Here is a 20,172-nt window from a genome sequence, read left to right as displayed (position 1 = left end):
GCACGTAACAGACGAGTCTCTTACGTGGCAAAAAAAACCGTTTCAGAAACAAACTCTTCCATATTCACGTTTCCGAAAAAAACAAATACGGTAAAAAACCATTTCCAAAGAAAAATATATACGACAAAGAAAACATCAATCATTCTATCCGCGCACGCCCTAGCTCCAGCCTGCGCCGTCAGCGGCGGGCAACTGCCGTGCGTAGTCCCAGAGTACGCGGGAGCACGCGTCTCGCCATGGACTCGGGCGATGCGATGCCAGCACGTTCTGGCGGCGGCCGTGGTGCTCGCCACGCTCTGCGGCGTGCTGGCCTTGTGCTTCGCATCGCTCGCCCGCACGCGCGCTCTAGCTCCAGCATGTGCCGCCGCCGGCGGAATTGCAAACGCTCGCCCGTTAGCGCAAGCCCGTGCGCGTGTGCCCACGCGTTTGCGCCCCCGCTCGCCTCGTGCGCGTGTGGCCGCCATCTGCACCCCGCTCACCCTCCTGCAAGATCAGGAATGAAGGAACGACGTGCCATGGGACGAACGGACAGACCTCCTGGCCGCACGTAACAACCGAGTCTCTTGCGTGGTGATTTGTTTCGTGCCCGCACGTAACAATGTGGCCCATTAGTCTACCACGTAAGAAGGAAAACCTGTACAATTTAGTTTAGGGTTCCAAATGCAAAAGTATTTATTAGATTTTTATTAATTTTTGAAAATATAAAATAATAAAACACACCAATATAATTAAAAAATGAAACCAATTGTATTAGGTTTCTAAAAACCAAATCCACACAATATAGGTCATAAAGATCATAAATATGTTTTATGTAATCAAATTTATATATTTCTTAATATGTTCGTCTAAATCGCAAGCCATGTGCATCGTCATAGACATGGATAAAAATTTGTTAATATGTTTGTCTAAACCATAAGACATGTGCATCGTTGTATACATGGAAACAAATTCGTTACCGCATGCAACACACGGGCATATATCTAGTACGCAAAAAAAAACCAAGATAAACCCCCCGGCCCTATATACGCAAAAACCAAACAAAACCACCATCCCAGGAAAAAAAATCCGAGATAAAAACATATACGGCAAAAAAATCATCATAAAAAACCACCGTCCCGTTTCCGAAAAAAACAAATACGGCTAAAAAACATTTCCGAAAAAATATATGCAATAAACTCTCTCTGTGCAAAAAATATAAAAAAATCCTAAAAATCATAAAAATAGTTTTAATAAGATATAAGAAGTTTATCTAAAGTAAACATATATGCAAATAACAATTCCCTCAAATTCGCCTTAGATAGATGTGGTGTCCACATGTGTTGCACTATAAAATGGATTTAATTGATTTCAAGTGATCATGTAAAGATCAGTATTCATCCTTCGTACTACATGCGTTCGTGTTCTACTCGTTGATGATACGAAGACCAAATCTATGTATCCGCGTCTGATATAAGTCTTCAAAGCTCACACGTTCGTGTCCTAACCGATTCAAATAAAAAGGCAAAATCTACGTGTCCGCATCCAACACAAAGTCCTCGTAGCTCATACGTTCACATGCAATTACTAAGGTTCACTCAAAAAAAAAATTGACCCCCGTGCAACGCACGGTCATTTATATAGTATTATGAAAGTATTTCTTATAATAAAACTAAAAACATATTCTTATGCCGTTAATCTATATATATATATATATATATATATATATATTATAAAACAATGGTCAAAGATAGAAACATTCTACTTAGTCGAGTACTATGTTGAAAACGTGGTGGCAGCACGCAGTGGGGGAACCAACAATTCTGATTAAGGGAGGCCGAACAAATATGATGACATCTCTAGGTGTAATAAATATATACATAAGTGTATGTCTTACCAATTTTTTTCAATGTTTTAACATATATAGTTAGTATTCATAACGAAAAATCATAAGAGAAACACGGTTTCAACTTGTGATTGGTAAGAAAACATATGAGAAACACGGTTTCAACTTGTGAGAGGTAAGAAAACATCAGGTAGCAGGTTCAGAAAAATTGTGATATAGATTATATGGAATAAAATGTTCGTCACATGATAGCACTAAAGTATTGAATCTCCTTAATTCTAACGACAAAAAGAAAAGAAAATCACCTAGTGCATCATATAAGTATGGTATTTAGCACCTCTCATTTTGTTTGGTTAGGAGGAAATAGACATACTACTGCAAAAGAACCTGAATAAGCTGCAAGGAGAGGCGCATAATCATGATTTGAGGAGCATGTCACCTACTAGTAGACACTGCTTCACTAAGCGGAAGAGTTTATCAGAACTTAGACATCCTATCAAGCATTCAAGCTGCATGGGTGTGCCCCCCCCCCCCCCCCCCCCCCCCCCCCCCCCCCCAGTATCTCGAAGAATTGGTGGGGTGCCTGAAAAAAGTAACTTCTAAGTTCTAATTAAGTTAACTTGTAGGGCAAAAGCGGTACAAAATATAGCAGACATAATAATTCCATCTTTGCAGCCTATTATATATGACAGTGAACTAAAATCGAACCTATTTGAATGTTTTATTAGTTCCTTTTGGGAATTCTTGCACATTTATAAGCATGGTGCCCATTATTTCTTGAACTTTCTATTCGTACAACACAAGGACATTATAGCACATTAAACAATTATTGGTAAGAACTTTCTAATATAAACTTTAATAAGAGGAGATTGTCTTTTTTTTTCTAAAGCTGCAGGTCAAATGAGGACATGGGATCGAATCATAAGCTTCACAATTTTTCTTTTACCTCATGAGGTCCAAATGTCCTGCTAGGTGCCGCCTGCTGCTCCAGCAGTAGTGGCTGCTGCCACAGCGATTGATAATTTCCATAGCTATGTATGTTAGAGGCAGGGGGCATCGGTGTCTACACAGGGCTACGGGGTCCAGCCCACTTGTTGAAGCATAGCGGTGGTGGCTGGAGTGGCACATTCTAATGAATATTGTTGTAGGATGATTATTCAAAATAGACACATGGTTAACAATGCATATGAAATACATCATACCGGATTATTTTGATGGGGCCATGATGAGTACCCAATGTAGCCGGGCTGCTCCCACCTGTTAAACCGTACCTGCGGAGGCTGGAATTGGCACATTCTAATTAATTTTGTTGTATGACACATAGGAAACAGGACATACTGAATTCAGAATACCATAGTGTTTTCAATACTCAGGAAACTGTAAATATGATGTAGACCTTGCTAAGCAGCTGGTGAACTCACTGCACAATGTTCTGAAGACCTGCGGAAGTGTCAGAATCTCATTTTCTAGAAGAACACCTCCACAGGTAGGACTACCAGGGCCTCTGATCATTCATTTTTTTTTGTATGAACTGTTTCTACTTAATTTCTAAACTACATATTGGCAGATGTCTGATGTAGTATTGAAAGAGTTCAGTACACATCCTAAGATTTATATTTGGGACGGTGAAGGTACATTCATCGATTCACATGAGATTTGTGAGACATCTTTAGCTTTATGTGATATGAAAAGTTTATGCTGAGCAGATTTTTGTCACTGCAGATCCTAACCCACACTTGGGCCATCTTGCATGGGCTGATGCTTTCATCATAACAGCAGACTCTATAAGCATGCTAAGCGAGGCATGCAGCACTGGGTGACCTGTCATGCTATATCCTTCCTATCTGGCAGACTCTCACATGGAGGCATCACTAAGCTTTCCAATTTCACTTCTTACAGGAAGCCTGTATATGTCATTGGAACCGAGCACTGCAGGTGAAAAGTTTATGCTGAGCAGATTTTTGTCACTGCAGATCCTAACCCACACTTGGGCCATCTTGCATGGGCTGATGCTTTCATCATAACAGCAGACTCTATAAGCATGCTAAGCGAGGCATGCAGCACTGGGTGAGCTGTCATGCTATATCCTTCCTATCTGGCAGACTCTCACATGGAGGCATCACTAAGCTTGTTTAGTTGGACCCCAAAATCCAAAAAGTTGCTACAGTGTCACATCGAATGTTTTCGGCCCGTGCATGGAGCATTAAATGTAGACGAAAAGAAAAACTAATTGCACAGTTTGGTGGGAAATTGCGAGACGAACGTTTTAAGCCTAATTAGTCAATGTTTGGACACTATTTGCCAAATAAAAACGACACTAGCCCCAAAATCCAAATTTCGCGAACTAAACAAGGGCTGATTTGAGTAGGATGGCCCTGTGAGATAGGAACATTCTGTATATTGATTTGAGTAGGATGGCCCTGTGAAAAAAAACATTCTGTACAGTACTCGGAGCTTGTGCATGGTTGACTTTCTCAGCCGAGAGCCTGAGGAATAACAAATCAGATTATATACAAAAACTTCGATGTCAGATAAAAACTAATGAGCGATAGCTTTCAGAATATCCAATGGTTTGATAATTTAATACATATCATTACTGCACAGATCTTCAGAAAACATAGTAAGAAACCTGCCTTGGACGTTTGTTATCAGATTCGTAGGAATCAGGCTTACCCACACGGACCTACAGGCACAAGGGAGGAAACTTTAGCTGGTGTGAACTGGGAATTCTTTGGAATATGAAGAGCGGAGGCACATGATAGAAAATACTTACAGCTGTATTGTTTGGCTCATTGGCAGAGCTGCCTGTAGCGGCCGGGTGACCGGCTTTCTCTGTTTCCTTGTTTGTAAAACTCTCTTCGTTCTTAGTACAAGCAGAGCTGCCTGTCCGTGCGATCTGGCTTGCAGAGACTTCAATGCCTACAAATACGGGTAAACTCATAAGCAATGCCATAGTCATAAACAGAGATTCAGTAGTCTTTAAGTTATTTTACTTGTGCAGACTCATATGGAGTGGAAAATAGCACGTAGTTTGTAAATATCCTCTCACCCAGTGGCGGATCTAAGATTTTGTTAAAGAGTATGCCATACCAAAATTTCACATGTATTTCGATAAAATCTATTTACCAACTCGGTAAACAGATAAAAATTTGCTACTCAATTCGGCATATAAGCAAGAAAAAATATGATAAGTCTTCAATTTATAGATTAGTTCCTCTATTTTTTATAAGGCGTACACGTATATCAAGAATCGAACTTTAATATCTTTGACCAATATTTGACTAACAAATTTGAATTATTATAGTGCAAATTGGAAAATTCTGATACTGTTAAATTTGTAATTAAATGTACTATTCAATTATCATAAGTTCATAAATATCAATAATATAATATAAAATAAATAAATGGTTACAATATAATTTAGGAGACCGTGTCATGCGAAACTACGCCGTTGATGTAGGAGTACAAAGTTGAAAAATTACATGAAGTACAATACGAATATAACTCGCACTCACGTGATATTGATGTTGATCAATCTTGCTACAATATATACAAATATAACACCGCCGTAACTGTAGTCTGTACTCCACGAGTCCTTCCAATAGGGAGTATTCGTTTGTGGGCTTACCCGATGTGTCTCTTCTATCGAGTCGTAGGTGTGACCGTGAGGCAGGCAGGTGAATCTACTCGTGCAAGCGACGGCCCGTTCCAAGCGCGTGAGGTGCAATACGCATGCCACGCATGGCTCAATCGCAGGGTATGCCGTGGCATATACGGCATACCCTGTAGATCCGCCACTGCTCTCACCCAAGCATAGAATCATTTGAATTCTTTGATAAGCATTAATGCAGTATTAATTTTTATCTGCGCTGAAAAATCTGGCTGCCCTGCACAGATTAAGATTGGATTTTTCTTTGTTTACGAAACATTAAGATTAGATTCTACACAGTGTAAATATGAATCAGCAGAGAATATACTCTTACACTCCTTGTATCTGTCGTTAAAAGAAAACAGTTTACACGAGATTAAGATATGGCCATAAAGGCAAGGTACAAAAACTAGATATCCCTATTTCTCACAGCAGAAACCATAATGAGTATGTTTACACCAAAATTTGGAGAGAAGAACGCGGAAACTCGAAGCTTCTAAAATTGTGTCGATCAAGGACTCGATTGCATGAAGATTGATATCGGCTGATTCAAAAGAGAAGACACTGGAATCGGCTCTCTTTGAATGACGTCAGCAAGTAACGATAATGGGCTATAGTTGGCATCGGGAGATGCATATCGGACTATACAAAAAGAGAAAGATTATGGTCCAAGTTATCTTAAGATTAGGAATGTTCTCTTTTATACTAAAGATTGTAATGAGTCGTACTCGAATATGATTCATGTTTAGGCTCCGGGTATAAATATTGGACCCCGACTATTGTAAAATACACAATCAATCAAATACAAGTTATTTACTTTTTTCGGCTCCGGCCACCCCTTAGGAGTAGGAGTAGAGTAGATCTCGGCGAGTTCTTCAGCAAGCAGGGCTGCATCGGTCCGACCGACCTCCGGTTTGTCTGTAAGTACCGTAATGACTTATACTTCTGTTCGTACGGCTACATCGATCCGGTCGACCTTCACTGCGACTCTGGTATAAGCTAGTTATCAACTCTTGTCTAGTTCAAGTACGGCTGTATCGATCCGGTCGACCTCCACTGCTCGAACCAGATTAGGGTCAAGTTATCGGCTCTATCTAAGGGTGGCGTCCTTCGGGTAGATTCATTAAGTTACCGATATTGCTTATTGCTTTCATTATTTATTTAATTACAACAATATCACTTTGCCCGATTGAGATTGATCTAGATCGGCTTTATATCCTGTTTAACCCATCGTTTATTAATTTAAACTGATCTAATCTGCACCTTAAACGATGAGTTATGTTTTATCGGCTATTTTATGTCAAACTTGATCGTGCATAGTGTGCGGTTAAGTCATATTTGGTCTTGAATAGATCCATCGGCTAACGAAAATCGTTCCATGGTCCGTTATCACGGCCTGTGTGATTCTGCCTCACACCCCACTATTAGCACCGTGGAGCGGGGATCGTTGTTTGGTAGATCTGTTCCTGATAGGGTATTACCTTAATTATGTGCTATGCCTGAATCGGCGGTTCACGTCACGAGACCGTTGAAGTAGGGGTAGGTTGAAAGATATGTTTGCCCCATGATCTTATTATTGTATTACGGTCAGCATGATTCTGCCTCATGCCCCACTGATATTAGTAATAAGTTAGGGTCATCGAATTTATTGTTGTTTCTACGGCCTGCATGATTCTGCCTCATGCCCCACTGGTCATAGCGATAGATGAGATCTAATATGTTCATTAGATTTATCTCTATTAAATGGTTAAATGATGGTGAGCTGTTTCTTTTATATAAAAAGGATTCGGTTACTTGCAGTCATTGGCTTAGCATAAACTAATTAGTGTTGACATCCTATTGCCATTGACTAATTTTTATCTAAATAACGATATTCATCCTGAATGATAACTGATTTCTCTTCTATAATCCCATGAGCTTTAACTGATTTATTCTTATGAGTATGTTGGAATCGGCTATTTAGTCGATCTCCTTCCACATCGGCTCTCAAAGCCGCATATTCGGGACTGTCTAGCAACACCGGTATGTTCCACCTTAAATTATTGATTAGCTTTCTTTTCTTATCAATTGCAGGATCAAATTGACTAGTACATCTTGGGAGGAGTACGCAGGATCGATAATCCCTGCGTTAAAGCCAGGCGGATCTCCAGCTCCATCGAGCAGACCCTTTCGGCTTACTCGTGTGCTCGGCACGAGACGAATTTTTATGCCGACACACGTTCTGGCACTCCCGGTGGGACCCCACAATCGTCATAGCGGCTCACAACAACAACGATACCATTATGGTACCTTATGAAGACCTACCTGATGGAGATAAAGATGTCATCAACAAAGCTATAGAAGAATTTTAGAACAAGTGTTTGTTGTCCTACACCAAAACACGTGACAATACAATTGTTCATAAATATCCACTACCAAGAGTTCTGTTGCATGGGCAGATAGATGCAGATGAGACTCACTGAAAATAGGCGTTTCTTCATGGAAGCTATAAATAAATCTGTTCATGATGCCATATCAAACCATAATGAAGTTTTCTGGAACATATTCACTACACCATGAAAGAGGTGTTTCATGGGTTTCCAGTTGATCAGGTTGGACCGGCTTATTACAACATTCCACACCCGTCGACTCAAGAGACTAATCAAACCGGTACCAACCATCAAGAAGTAGCACCAGCTGGTAATGATGATGTCCAGACAGTTCAGAGTTCATCTGAGCAAGCTCAAGGTGCTACTACAAATTAGATAAAGTATAATCCTGGATCGTCAGTGTGGCATGTGTAACAGCCGGCAGGGCAAGATAAAAACCAGATGATTAATTTTGGCACATCAGGCCACATACCGTCATCGGCTCAAAAAATAGCACCATCAATTCAAATGATCCGTAGAGATATAGATCCTAATATCTATAACCAGAGACTTCAAGCAACAAACTAGCAGAGAACCCAGTAGATAGAGATTCCACAGGGGTCTCATTATGGCACAGATTATAACACCCTTCACATGATTTCGAATCCAGGATATCAAGGTACATAGGATTTCAATCCACAGATGGGTCAGCAGGTGTAGAGAAATCCAAATTCAAATATTGATGAGTTGTTGCTAAGAGTGACCGAGATGATGAAGAATCAGTTCTGTCTAAAGCCAAAAGGGCCGATCTTTTTGTACAAACGCCCATATCCAGAATGGTATAATTTGGTCGCTTTTCCTACAAATTATAGGCTCCTAGAGTTTGCTAAGTTTACTGGCCAAGACAGCACAAGCACAATAGAACATGTCAGTCGGTATCTTACACAGTTGGGTGAATCATCCTTTGAAGAGGCCCATCGAGTTCGTTTCTTCTCCTTGTCCCTGTTAGGGCCAGCCTTCACTTGGTTTTCATCACTACCAGTCAACTCTATTGCCAATTAGGCTGACCTAGAGAAGTTTCACATATATTTTTATACTGAGATAGGAGAAAAGAAGATTACCAATTTAACAACTATAAGGCAGAAAACTAATGAATCAGGCGCTAAGTTTCTTCAGAGGTTTCGAGAGACTAGAAATTTGTACTTCTCATTAAACTTGGTTGATGATCAGCTAGCTGCTTTGGCCGTTCAAGGGATGTTACCGACATGGAGAGAGAAGCTGCTGGGACAAGAGTTTGATAACTTGGGTCAATTGGCTCAACGAGTGATAGCGCTCAATAGCCAATTCTAGAGTGTGCGCAGAGATACCTAATTCTACAAAAGTACCACAATGGCCGAAGCTTATAATCCATATTCAGTCGATGACAGCTATGAAGATGAGGAAGAAGAGGTTGCCGCGGCTAAATGAAATTGGGGGCAAAAAGGCAGTAATTGTGCTGAATCCTTGGTGAAGAGGGGTCGAGGAGAGCTATGACTTTGACGTCACAAAATCAGACAAGCTCTTTAATTTCTTGCTCGAGAAGGGACAGATCAAGTTGCCCGATAATCATGTTATGTTGCTCCCTAATCAATTGAAAAATAAGAACTTCTACAAGTTTCACAACGCTATATCTCATTCTACTAATGAATGCAGAGTTTTCCAGCAGCATATACAGAGGGCTATTCAGCAAGGGAGGCTCAAATTCGATACGCCTCGGAAAATGAAAATTGATGATAATCCTTTCCTAGGAGATCAAAACATGGTCGATGCTAGGCTGCTCAAAGGAAAGACTAAGGTCCTGACATCAACCAAATCAAGAGAAACTAAAATAGTTGATCCCAAGATGCGAATATCAGCTAATAAATACAAAAAGATTAAGAGACGTCGTGACAAGCAAAAGAGCAGATATGAGCAAGGAGAAACGTCAAAAGATGGGGCGATAAAGCCGCGCGTTACATCTCAAATTCTGTTAAATAAATGGCAGCGACAGAAGGAAAAGGATTATCAACGTTGGTTAGAAGAGCAAGAATACCAGCGTCAATAGGAGAAAGAGAGGTATAAAAGAAAGCAAGTTGAATCATATTGGAATTGTCCTTTCTTTAGACATTGCTGGAACAAAGGCTTGAAATTGCCTACGAGAAATAACTGTCCAGAGTGTAGTGAACAATATTGGGAGTTTAGGCGTTCTCAAGCCAACCGCCGGTCTATCCATGCTCAAGATACGTATCATCATAATAACATGGATCAATGCTTAAAAATAGAAATGTTCATGATTGGCTTGGAAAACGAGTTGTTGATCAAAATTGGGCTGATTATAAAGAAGAAAGTAATGAAGAGGGATGTGTTTGGCAAGAAGGCCAATGGTGTCTAGGAGGCTTGACAAGAAGCCAGAAGAGAAGGGTGCAACGCCTAAGGAATAGAGAGTTGGAACAGGCTCAGACATCCGGTAAACCTCAAGTATGGCGTGCTAAGCAAACAGCCGATAGAAGGCAACCATCAGCTAATATTTAAATGGCTTTTCTGTTGCCATCAGAGTTTAGAGCTCCAGCAGATCAAGAAGTTTACTCAGATTTTGATGAATCAGAGTATGAGGAGATAGTTGCCAAGTTGATAGTTATACAGCAGGCTATATTTGATAAATCAGTCAAGCATCGGCACTTAAAGGCTTTATATGTAAAAGGTTTTGTTGATGGGAAGCCGATGAATAAGATGTTGGTGGATGGAGGTGCTTCTGTCAATCTTATGCCTTACACCACTTTTCATAAACTTGGTAAGGGACTAGGGGATCTGATTGAGATCGATATGATGCTTAAGGACTTTGGGGTAATGCGTCTAAGACCCGGGGCGCAATGAACGTCGAACTGACAATCGTGAGTAAGACTCTGCTCACCATGTTCTTCATCAAAGATGGAAAAGGGTCATACAGTTTACTCCTTGGTCGTGATTGGATTCATGCGAACTGTTGTGTGTCATTGACCATGCATCAGTGTGTGATTTAATGGCATGGAGATGATGTCGAGCTGGTTTGCACTGATAAGTCTATGAGTATCGCAATAACCGATCTAGTCTTTTGAGAGCTAGAAGACATTGAGTGTTTTTCTGGTAAGTTATAGGAAGGAGGCTTCATTAAAATCAACAATGAAAGCCAATAGCTGATCCAAGCAATCGGCTTTGAGAGTTTGTTTTAGTAAACAGTCATGGCTTCACATCAGCCATTGGATTAAGGAAGAATAAGCATTGGTTCTGAAGATAGGCTTAGGCCGAAGTATGTGAATGCTAAGTCAAATCATAAGTGCAATTCATAGTTGATAGATCTAGTAAAGGAAGTTTTGTTTCACTTAATAAGATGCTTAACCTGGATCGATCGATCGTGCAACCTTTGGTCTGAAATGTTCTGATGCAACCTATCAATAGCGATTGATGGAAAAATATGTGAAGGGGTATTACCCTAGTAGCCGACTCATTTAGTCATCGGCTCTAATAGCCGGTACCAAAAGGGTATCACCTCTAGTTCAAAAAATAAGCCTGAAGATGTGAAAGTCGATATGATATGTATCGCCTATAGAGCAAAAACAAAAACAAAGACAGTCATGACATATACAAAGGCATTGCACTGAGACACATTCATGGAAGAGCAAGAAACTTTGTTCATTAATTCGCCCTAAGTACAAACTCATCAAAGACCTTGTTCACCACATCCTGAGCAAATATGATGTCCACAATGGCCTCAGCCACAACGACAAACTCTTCAAGCAGATCCTCATGCTCCTCGGGTCCATCGTCCATCGGGAAACCAGTCTCCATGGCATGGAGCTTGTACCTGGTCTGGACTTGCACCATGGTCAGCACCACCAACGCGCCATGATGAACACCATGGAGGGTGATCTCCTGAACATGGGCTAGAATGTCATGGAGGCGAGCATTGATGAGGGGGCCCCTAGCGTTAACGGCATCCACAACCACATTCACCGCCAGTTAGAGGGACTCCAACTGCACTATTAGGGCTGACGATCATAGAAAATAGAAGAACTATCAAGATAAAGATAGTGGAAATCAAAATAGAGGTGTTCCTGAAGTTCGTTTTACCCGCCATCGCGGCGTCAAACTCGTCCAGCCGCCCTTGAATGGCACTGGCCTCCTCTTTGGCCGCATGAAGGGCAGCCAGAGAGGCCCTAAGGCGAATCTTGAGCTAGCCATTTTTCTAAGTCACCTCGGAATAGCAGTTCTGAGTCGCACTCCACTCTCAGAGAAAACGCTAAGCGTCGTCGCCATTGTAGGAGTCGGAAGAATCCGACGATGAGGTCGGCGCAAAAGATATAGCATCGGAGGGCTCGCTGGCCCTTGGGAGAGGACGAAGACTGTCATTCAAAATGAATATATGGACAAATTAGAACAGTTCATCGTCACCAACATAAGATATCAATCTCACCTCATGCGTCGTAGGTGCTGGTTCATCGGCATGGCTTCCTCTAGAATCTCCTTCGCCGCACGTTTATCGCGGTTGTCCTCGCTGGCCGTAGGGTTTGTTCGGGTCTACAAGAAGAGGGGATAAAACTGCTACAGAGTTTGCGAGGGAGGAGAGGTACAAAGGAACAAGAGTGGTTGCAAGTGTAGATGTGTTCGAGGCCGGAGCCCTCGGCTGGTATTTGAAGCCATGAAGCAAGGAGGTGGACGCCTTGGGACGTGCAAAAGGCAACCACAATTAATAGAAGGTAAAGTGCCACCTCACTAATACCGAAGAGAATACGGCGCCGGGCGACTAAGGATAGAAGATCGAGGGGTTCTCTTAATAATAAAGGTCGTGTTTCTAGACTTAATTGGATTAAGGTTAGAATTCTGGAATCGACTATTTTCAAATCGGCTCTTTAGCCGAAATGAGAAATACAATGAGGCAATGAAAAGTATGGTTGTCATTGGTTCTACACAGGACATATGTTGATACACGAATTATAAGTCTAGAACATCCTGGATTGCTTTCAACACTTCTAGCTGAATACCATCAACTTCTGCGATCTGTTGTTTATCTTCTTCGGCTGATCTAGGAATGTTCTCGAGGCTACTCCAAATGGCCCTATCTTCTCTGACTTTGGCCAATAGTTCCTGTTTCTTTTGTTTGATGGCGTCAGGTATTTGAACCAGGATGGACTTATGATGATCAATGGCAGCCTTCACATTTTCTAGCTCCTTCTCAAGTTCTGCACGCCTGGCTTCCAGTTGAGACAATTCTAGGTTGATACTGAGGGAGGAGTTCTTTAGATGATCAATCAACTGTGTCAGCTCTTTGGCCTCTTGCCTATTGGAGTTCCCCTAAGCCAATAAAGTTTCATGGTCGGATAGATTGCTCTAAGCCTTTTTCATCTTCAGGGCCCAATCTTCGAAAATAGATAAAGATGGCAAGACTCTGGAAAGAACTAGGGATGAGTTACCCTTAATAGCCAAGAAGACTCTCCGCATTGAATCAGTGCCTTGGACTAAATCGGCTATATTCTTCTTAAACATTGATAATATATCTCTTAGCTGATTTCTGGTCTCTTCTGACAAAGCTTCCTTAGAGGAGGTGGTCGATGATCTGATTTCATCTTCATCAAGATACTCCTCAAGATCAAGAGAGTAGCTCAGTGCTGGAAGATTGAGTGCTTGTGTGTAAAAAATCTTAATTAGGAGGTTTAAATTAGTTCATAATGGATGGTGAAGAGGATACAGTACCTTCTCTGCAGCAGCCTCTATCTGAAGAGAAGGAACAGTTGATGATGCACCAATAACATCTGGTTGAATCAGCTCTGAGCTTTTAGCATTGGTATCTGCAATATCAAGGAAAAGTTTTAGTTCATGATTATTGTAGAAGAATAAAAGGAACATATAATTTCCTTACCATCAGTTGTATGCCAAACTGGGGAATCAATAGTCTGAGTGTCAACGGCAACAGGATCACCCTCAATGCCAATAGGATCATTAAGTGGGTTGTTAGGCTCCTGCTCTTGCATAGGTGTTTCCTCAGGAAGTATCTGGCATGGTAAGAAGTCAGATGAAGGATGAAAAAACTAAGTAAATCAAGAAGTTAAAGAAAATACTCCGACAAGCGTCAAGGATAAAACTCACGTTTTCTGCTATTGTGGAAGCATTGATTATTTCAACCGAAATCGGCTCCTTTTGAGGATCAGCCGATAAGGGTTCAGCTGGTGCTGAATCAAACGCTTGGGATAGCAGTGCCGCACCCAGAGCAGATTGGGACGCAATATTCGATAACTGTGAAGGAACGAGATTAGAAGTTGAATATCGGTTCGAGAAGAATATGGATTGTTTACCTGAGCAGCTAATGGTCTCGTCCTACGGAGTCTTTTTCTAGTAGTGGTTTTCTAGGTCATCCCTTGAGCCGCCTTGCGCTTTAAAGATTGATATGTTATGATGATAGGTGCAGCATGAGTTTTCATCAATTTCTTCAATGAAGGTGCAGTTAATCCTATTCTCAAAACTAGGCATGGTGGCTGATAATCTATAGGATATCCTTTCCTATCCAAGCTTGGAGGATTGAATTCAGTGTCCTAAAAGGATCAGCTGGAACAGTTAGCAAGAAAATTCATCGAATAATTTCCTAAGAAAGAGATGGTAAGTTACCTCTCTGTCGGAAGCAAATTCCCCATCCAGAGCTATGCACAAAGGGTGGACCAATCCACAGAAAAGATGGGAGTGCCATTCTTGCCACTAGGAGTCAAAGGGAGTGGAAGAGAAGATGACTCTGATCCAGTCGTGCATGTAAAGTGAAGGAAGATCTGATCCTAATTGAAAGACTCTGGAGGCTTCCATCACCTCATTGATATCTTCTCTCCGCTTCAGTGTATTTTTGGAGAACAATTGAGGGGGGAGTTGACCAAAACCAAACTGGTGAGCTACGAAGGATGGGTTGTAGAACTCATAAGTTGAAAGGTTGCCTAGAAGGAAGGAGCCTGTAGCCATTTTGCCATGACCATGACGAAATTCGGCTGGACGAACACAGGGCTTGATGAAGGAGTTAAAGATTGCAGTCGCCGTCTTGTCCGAACAGCCTGGTTCAAATCGAAATTTGAATGGAAAGATCAGCTCATCATTCTCATCTTCATCATAAGGTAGCCAAGTTAGGGTGTCTGCATCAAACTCTCTGTAAAACTTTTTGAAGAGATGGCCAATGTCGATATCAATTGTTATGGCCGATGCAGCCTCCCCATAGCTCATGCACTGACGGGTTCTTCCTTCCTCGCCTCTATATTTCTTATCAAAGTTGGAAGAAGGAAAACTTAGACTTCCAAGATTAGGCCTTACAATCTTGTGCATGTACAGGTTGAGCCACAGTTGTATCAACCACCAAGGGCCACTGATAGTATGCACTAGTTTGTTCTTTAGTAATTGGGCAGCTACCTGGTACATCAGATGATAAGCAGCCCCGACCAGATACTTTTCAAGAGGGATATCTTTGCCTACTGCCAGATGCTTTGCCATAAGCTTATGATTGTAAGTCAGACCACAAGATGACCCACAGAAGATGAATCTCTCCAACCACATATTTAGAAAGGCCACATATTCCCTCTCACTAACAGTTGATTCGTCTCCAATATGGTTCAGAATATAACTTGCCCATCCTGTGCAGTATGATATTTTGGCTAATTTCTTTGAACCGTCACTCAAGTATTCATAAGGCTACATTGGTCTAGTTATTCTAAGGCCGGTCAACATATAAACATCGGCCAGGGTAATGGTCATTGGGCCATGATAAAAAATGAAAGCGTTCAGGGCATTGGACTAGAAATAAGATGCGAAAATCAAGAGTGAATCATTCCTCTCCATCCTAGACAACGAGAGTGTCAAACATTAATTCAAATCATACACCTCCCAATCTCTGGCCTTTTTCTTAGATACCCTACGAAACCAATATCTCAACCCCTTGGGCATTTTAGGTCACTTTCTGAAGGGAGTTTTGATACTCTAGAAGGACAAATCCACTATAGACTGTTTGAAGGGGATTTGGTTGGTTTCTTGATGAATGAAATCAGATGGATCAGGATCACCCATAGGCCCAAGAAAATAAACATTGGAAGTAGCATCTGATGGAATTAAGATTTCGTTCCTCATTTTCTAGAAATCGGATAAAATAAATTTAAGGACAAAGGAAATACAGGGTAGCAACCGACACTTTGAGAATGGCAAATGGAAAGCATACCTCAGGGACGTGGTCGCTGGTCACCATTATAGCTGAGACAGAGTTGAATCTAAGGAAGACCGCTTGAATAAAAGCTTGATGGGGCGAAAGATTTGCTAGGGTTGAAGCTTTGCTCGAGAAAGAAGGGGAAAACAAACAGGCCGAGTGAGTCAGAAAAGATACTATTGGGACATTATATAAGACTCGGCCTAGGAAGTCATGAGTCACGCATATATCTCGGAGCAAAACGATTGTGGCATGATAAACAGATAAATAGAAATTTTGGAATAAAATCATTTTTATCCCAAAATTGGGGGGCATTTGTTTACACCAAAATTTGGAGAGAAGAACGCGGGAACTCAAAGCTTCCAAAATTGTGTCGATCATGGACTCGATTGCATGAAGATTGATATAAGATGGTTCAGAGGAGACACTGGAATCGGATCTCTTTGAATGATGTCAGCAAGTAACGATAATGGGCTATGGTTGGCGTCGGGAGATGCATATCGGACTCTATAAAAAGGGAAAGATTAGGGTCCAAGTTATCTTAAGATTAGGAATGTTCTCTTTTATACCAAAGATTGTAATGAGTCGTACTTGAATATGATTCATGTTTAGTCTCTGGGTATAAATATTGGACCCCGGCTATTGTAAAACACACAATCAATCAAATACAAGTTACTTACTTTTTTCGGCTCCGGACACACCTTACGAGTAGGAGTAGAGTAGATCTTGGCGAGTTCTTCAGCGAGCAGGGCTGCATCGGTCTGGCCGACCTCTGGTTTGTCTATAAGTACCGTCATGACTTATAGTTCCGTTTGTATGGCTGCATCGATCCGGTCGACCTCCACTACGACTCTGGTATAAGCTAGTTATCGACTCTTGTCTAGTTCAAGTACGGCTTCATCGATCCAGTCGACCTCCACTGCTCGAACTAGATTAGGGTCAAGTTATCGGCTCTATCTAAGGGTGGCGTTCTTCAGGTAGATTCATTAAGTTACCGATATTACTTATTGCTTTCATTATTTATTTAATTACAACAATATCACTTTGCCCGATTTAGATTGATCTAGATCGGCTTTATATCATGTTTAACCCATCATTTATTAATCTAAACTGATCTAATCTGTACCTTAAACAATGAGTTACGTTTTATCGACTGTTTTATGTCAATCTTGATCGTGCATAGTGTGCGGTTAAGGCATGTCTGGTCCTGAATAGATCTGTCGGCTAACGAAAATCGTTCTATGGCCCGTTATTATGGCCTGTGTAATTCTACCTCACACCCCACTGTTAGCACCGTGGAGCGGGGATCGTTGTTTGGTAGATCTATTTCTGATAGAGCGTGACCTTAATTATGCGTTATGCTTGAATCAGCTATTTTACCCGATATCGAGTGTTTTCACATATACAGTTCATGCCACGAGACCGTTGAAGTAGGGGTAGGTTGAAAGATATGTTAGCCCCATGATCTTATTATTGTATTATGGCCTGCATGATTCTGCCTCTTACCCCACTGATATTAGTAATAAGTTAGGGTCGTCGAATTTATTATTGTTTCTACGGCCTGCATAATTCTGCCTCATGCCCCACTGGTCATAGCGATAGATGAGATCTATTATGTTCATTAGATTTATCTCTATTAAATAGTTAAATGATGATGAGTTGTTTCTTTTATATAAAAAGGGATTCAGTTACTTGCAGTCATTGGCTTAGCATAAGCTGATTAGTGTTGACATCCTATCGCCATTGACTAATTTTTGTCTAAATAACTATATTCATCCTAAATGATAACCGACTTCTCTTCTATAATCCCATGAGCTTTAACTGATTTATTCTTATGAGTATGCTGGAATCGGCTATTTAGTCGATCTCCTTCCACATCGGCTCTCAGAGCCGCATATTCGGGACTGTCTGGCAACACCGGTATGTTCCACCTCAAATTACTGATTAGCTTTCTCTCCTTGTCAATTGCATGGTTAAATTGACTGGCATGTCTCGGGAGGAGTACGTAGGATCCATAATCCGTGCGTTGAAGCCAGACGGATCTCCAGCTCCATTGAGCAGACCCTTCCGGCTTGCTCGTGTGCCTAGCATGAGATGAATTTTTGTGCCAACTGAGTACCGTACGTAGCTCTAAACACCCACACCCTAATAACAAAGAAATGTAAAATAACAAAGATATGTATGATGTGGATCATAAAAGGGTCTAAGCAGCAAACAAGATAATTCGCCAACAGCTTCACAGAACATAGGTGCTCACAAGTCACAAGCATATTGATAAATAGAGAGAAGGTCAACAACTACCTGGAGTCTTTTTCAGATGGTTTGCCAATGCACAGGGACGCAATATCTGCCACGGAGACGCATAAAAATATTTTCCAAAAGGACGTGCTCCAGGTGCTTCCACTTTCAGTGCCTTCTTCTCCACAAGGTCGATAGCAACCAGCGCCCCTCCACCCGATGTACTGGCTAACTTGAGGTAAAGGATGTCCGCCCTGTTCGTTTGGGCTTATTTGGCTTATAAGCCGTACTTTTTTAGCCAATGAATAGAATTTTTCTCTCACACCAAATCATCCAACAGTACTTTCAGCCATGGCTTATCAGCCAAACAAGCCCAAACGAACAGGGCGGTCACTCGCATCTGTGCTCAGGGTGGGCCAAGCCGATGACAGGTTCTTGAATGTCAGGCTCCTAGCAGATTCACTCTTCTCGCTGGACAGCAACGCTAAAAACACCGAGTCATCGACCAAAATGTCATCAACATCAATAATGCGTCCCTTGCGCCAACAGTTGGACCCTATGTTCCTAGTCCATGTCATGGTACTCCAACCATTCACTGAGACCTCTATCCTAGTCTTGGGTTTCACAGGTTTGCCATTGATCAGCGCGATCAAATCTGGATCGTAGAGTACATCGTTGGTCCTGGGGTCAATCGGCTTCTCAGGAGGAACATCGTCTGGGATCTCTATTTCGATCTCACGGTGTTCCATCTCAATAAACTTGATCAGACCATCGATGCCAGTGAGATCTCGAAAGTGCCTAACTCCTAGTTGGAATGTCTTCACTCATTCTCTATTTCCAAGCAAGGGCTCGAGCAACGAGATGTACTCAGCATGATGGGGTTCTTGAAGGACGTCACATACTAGAATGCCTCGCAGCAAATCAACCCATAACAGCAAACCATCTCGGATCACGAACACCTTGTTTGGTATAATAAGGATCCTAGGACATGGATTGGGCAGTTCCTTAGTTGTCCATGTTGCATCCTTAGACGATTAGATGTGAAGCCAGTAATTATTCATCTTCAGCGTGCGACATAGTGCAATTAGGAGATAATGGCCATCGTCACCACGGGGCACGATTGCGAACTCCACTCCACGCAGGCTACAATCATCATCTGGAAGCGAGAGGCTTTCGAGGGACAGGGACTTGGGGTCGCCCTTGTACATGAAGTATTCATATCGGTGATCGCTGTGGAAAAGGGTGCTGAGAAGAACAAATCTACCCTCTGCACCTACCACGCATGGGTGAACACACACATCGCCTAGCCCGGGATGATAGAGATGGGGGCAACGTGTGACTGGACTTCTAGGTCGGTGTCCCCAAAGTCAGGGATTGCCCTAGGGGGCTTGCAGTGGAGGGTGTAAAAGGACACATCCGGTGGATCAGCGATCCAGAAGGTGACCTCCACGGTAGAGTTGCCCCACAATCTTTTGGCTCTAGCCGTGGTGTGGTTCCTGCTGAAGGCGACGTGCACCTCATCGGTGAGGAGAATCGACACCGGCAAAGGGGAGACATTGCTGGCGTCGCTCGATCCAATCGATCTAGACACCATCACGATTTTGGCCGGGTTTTGGGGTATTGAAGGAAGAGCTCAAGGATTTGGGTTTAGGGTTAGGACACAATCATGTATTTTTCTTTTTCAAATCTTGTTTTTTCCGTTTGGAATTGCTCATGTAGGAATATATAAATATATATACTCCTACTTATATAGAAAAAAATACTATAATGGTAGAAGTTAGAAGTCCATCCGTGGCTCTACGCACGATGCCTCTGTTGGTGAACCCAACGTCCAGAAGGCTATCTATCCTATTTGTTTCTATCCGCTCCCTCTGCTAACCTCCTGTCATCACAGATTAAA

General features: G+C 41.9%; 1 protein-coding gene and 1 pseudogene across 1 annotated transcript; one reads left to right on the top strand and one right to left on the bottom strand.

Moving 5' to 3' along the window:
• Positions 1–2,530: 2,530 nt before the first annotated feature.
• LOC136469360 (uncharacterized) lies at positions 2,531–19,866 on the bottom strand (annotated as a pseudogene).
• On the top strand, positions 3,192–3,768 carry LOC136510885 (mitochondrial fission protein ELM1-like; the record flags this gene model as incomplete). The annotated part of the gene is made up of 4 exons (XM_066505189.1): positions 3,192–3,308; positions 3,390–3,453; positions 3,545–3,638; positions 3,722–3,768. Coding segments are annotated over 4 exons (315 nt in total), but the record flags the coding sequence as incomplete, so codon positions are not given.
• Positions 19,867–20,172: the final 306 nt, after the last annotated feature.

The sequence above is a fragment of the Miscanthus floridulus genome, chromosome 1, assembly GCF_019320115.1.
Source record: "Miscanthus floridulus cultivar M001 chromosome 1, ASM1932011v1, whole genome shotgun sequence".
NCBI classification, from domain to species: Eukaryota; Viridiplantae; Streptophyta; class Magnoliopsida; order Poales; family Poaceae; genus Miscanthus; species Miscanthus floridulus.
This window is presented reverse-complemented; position numbering and strand designations above follow the sequence as displayed.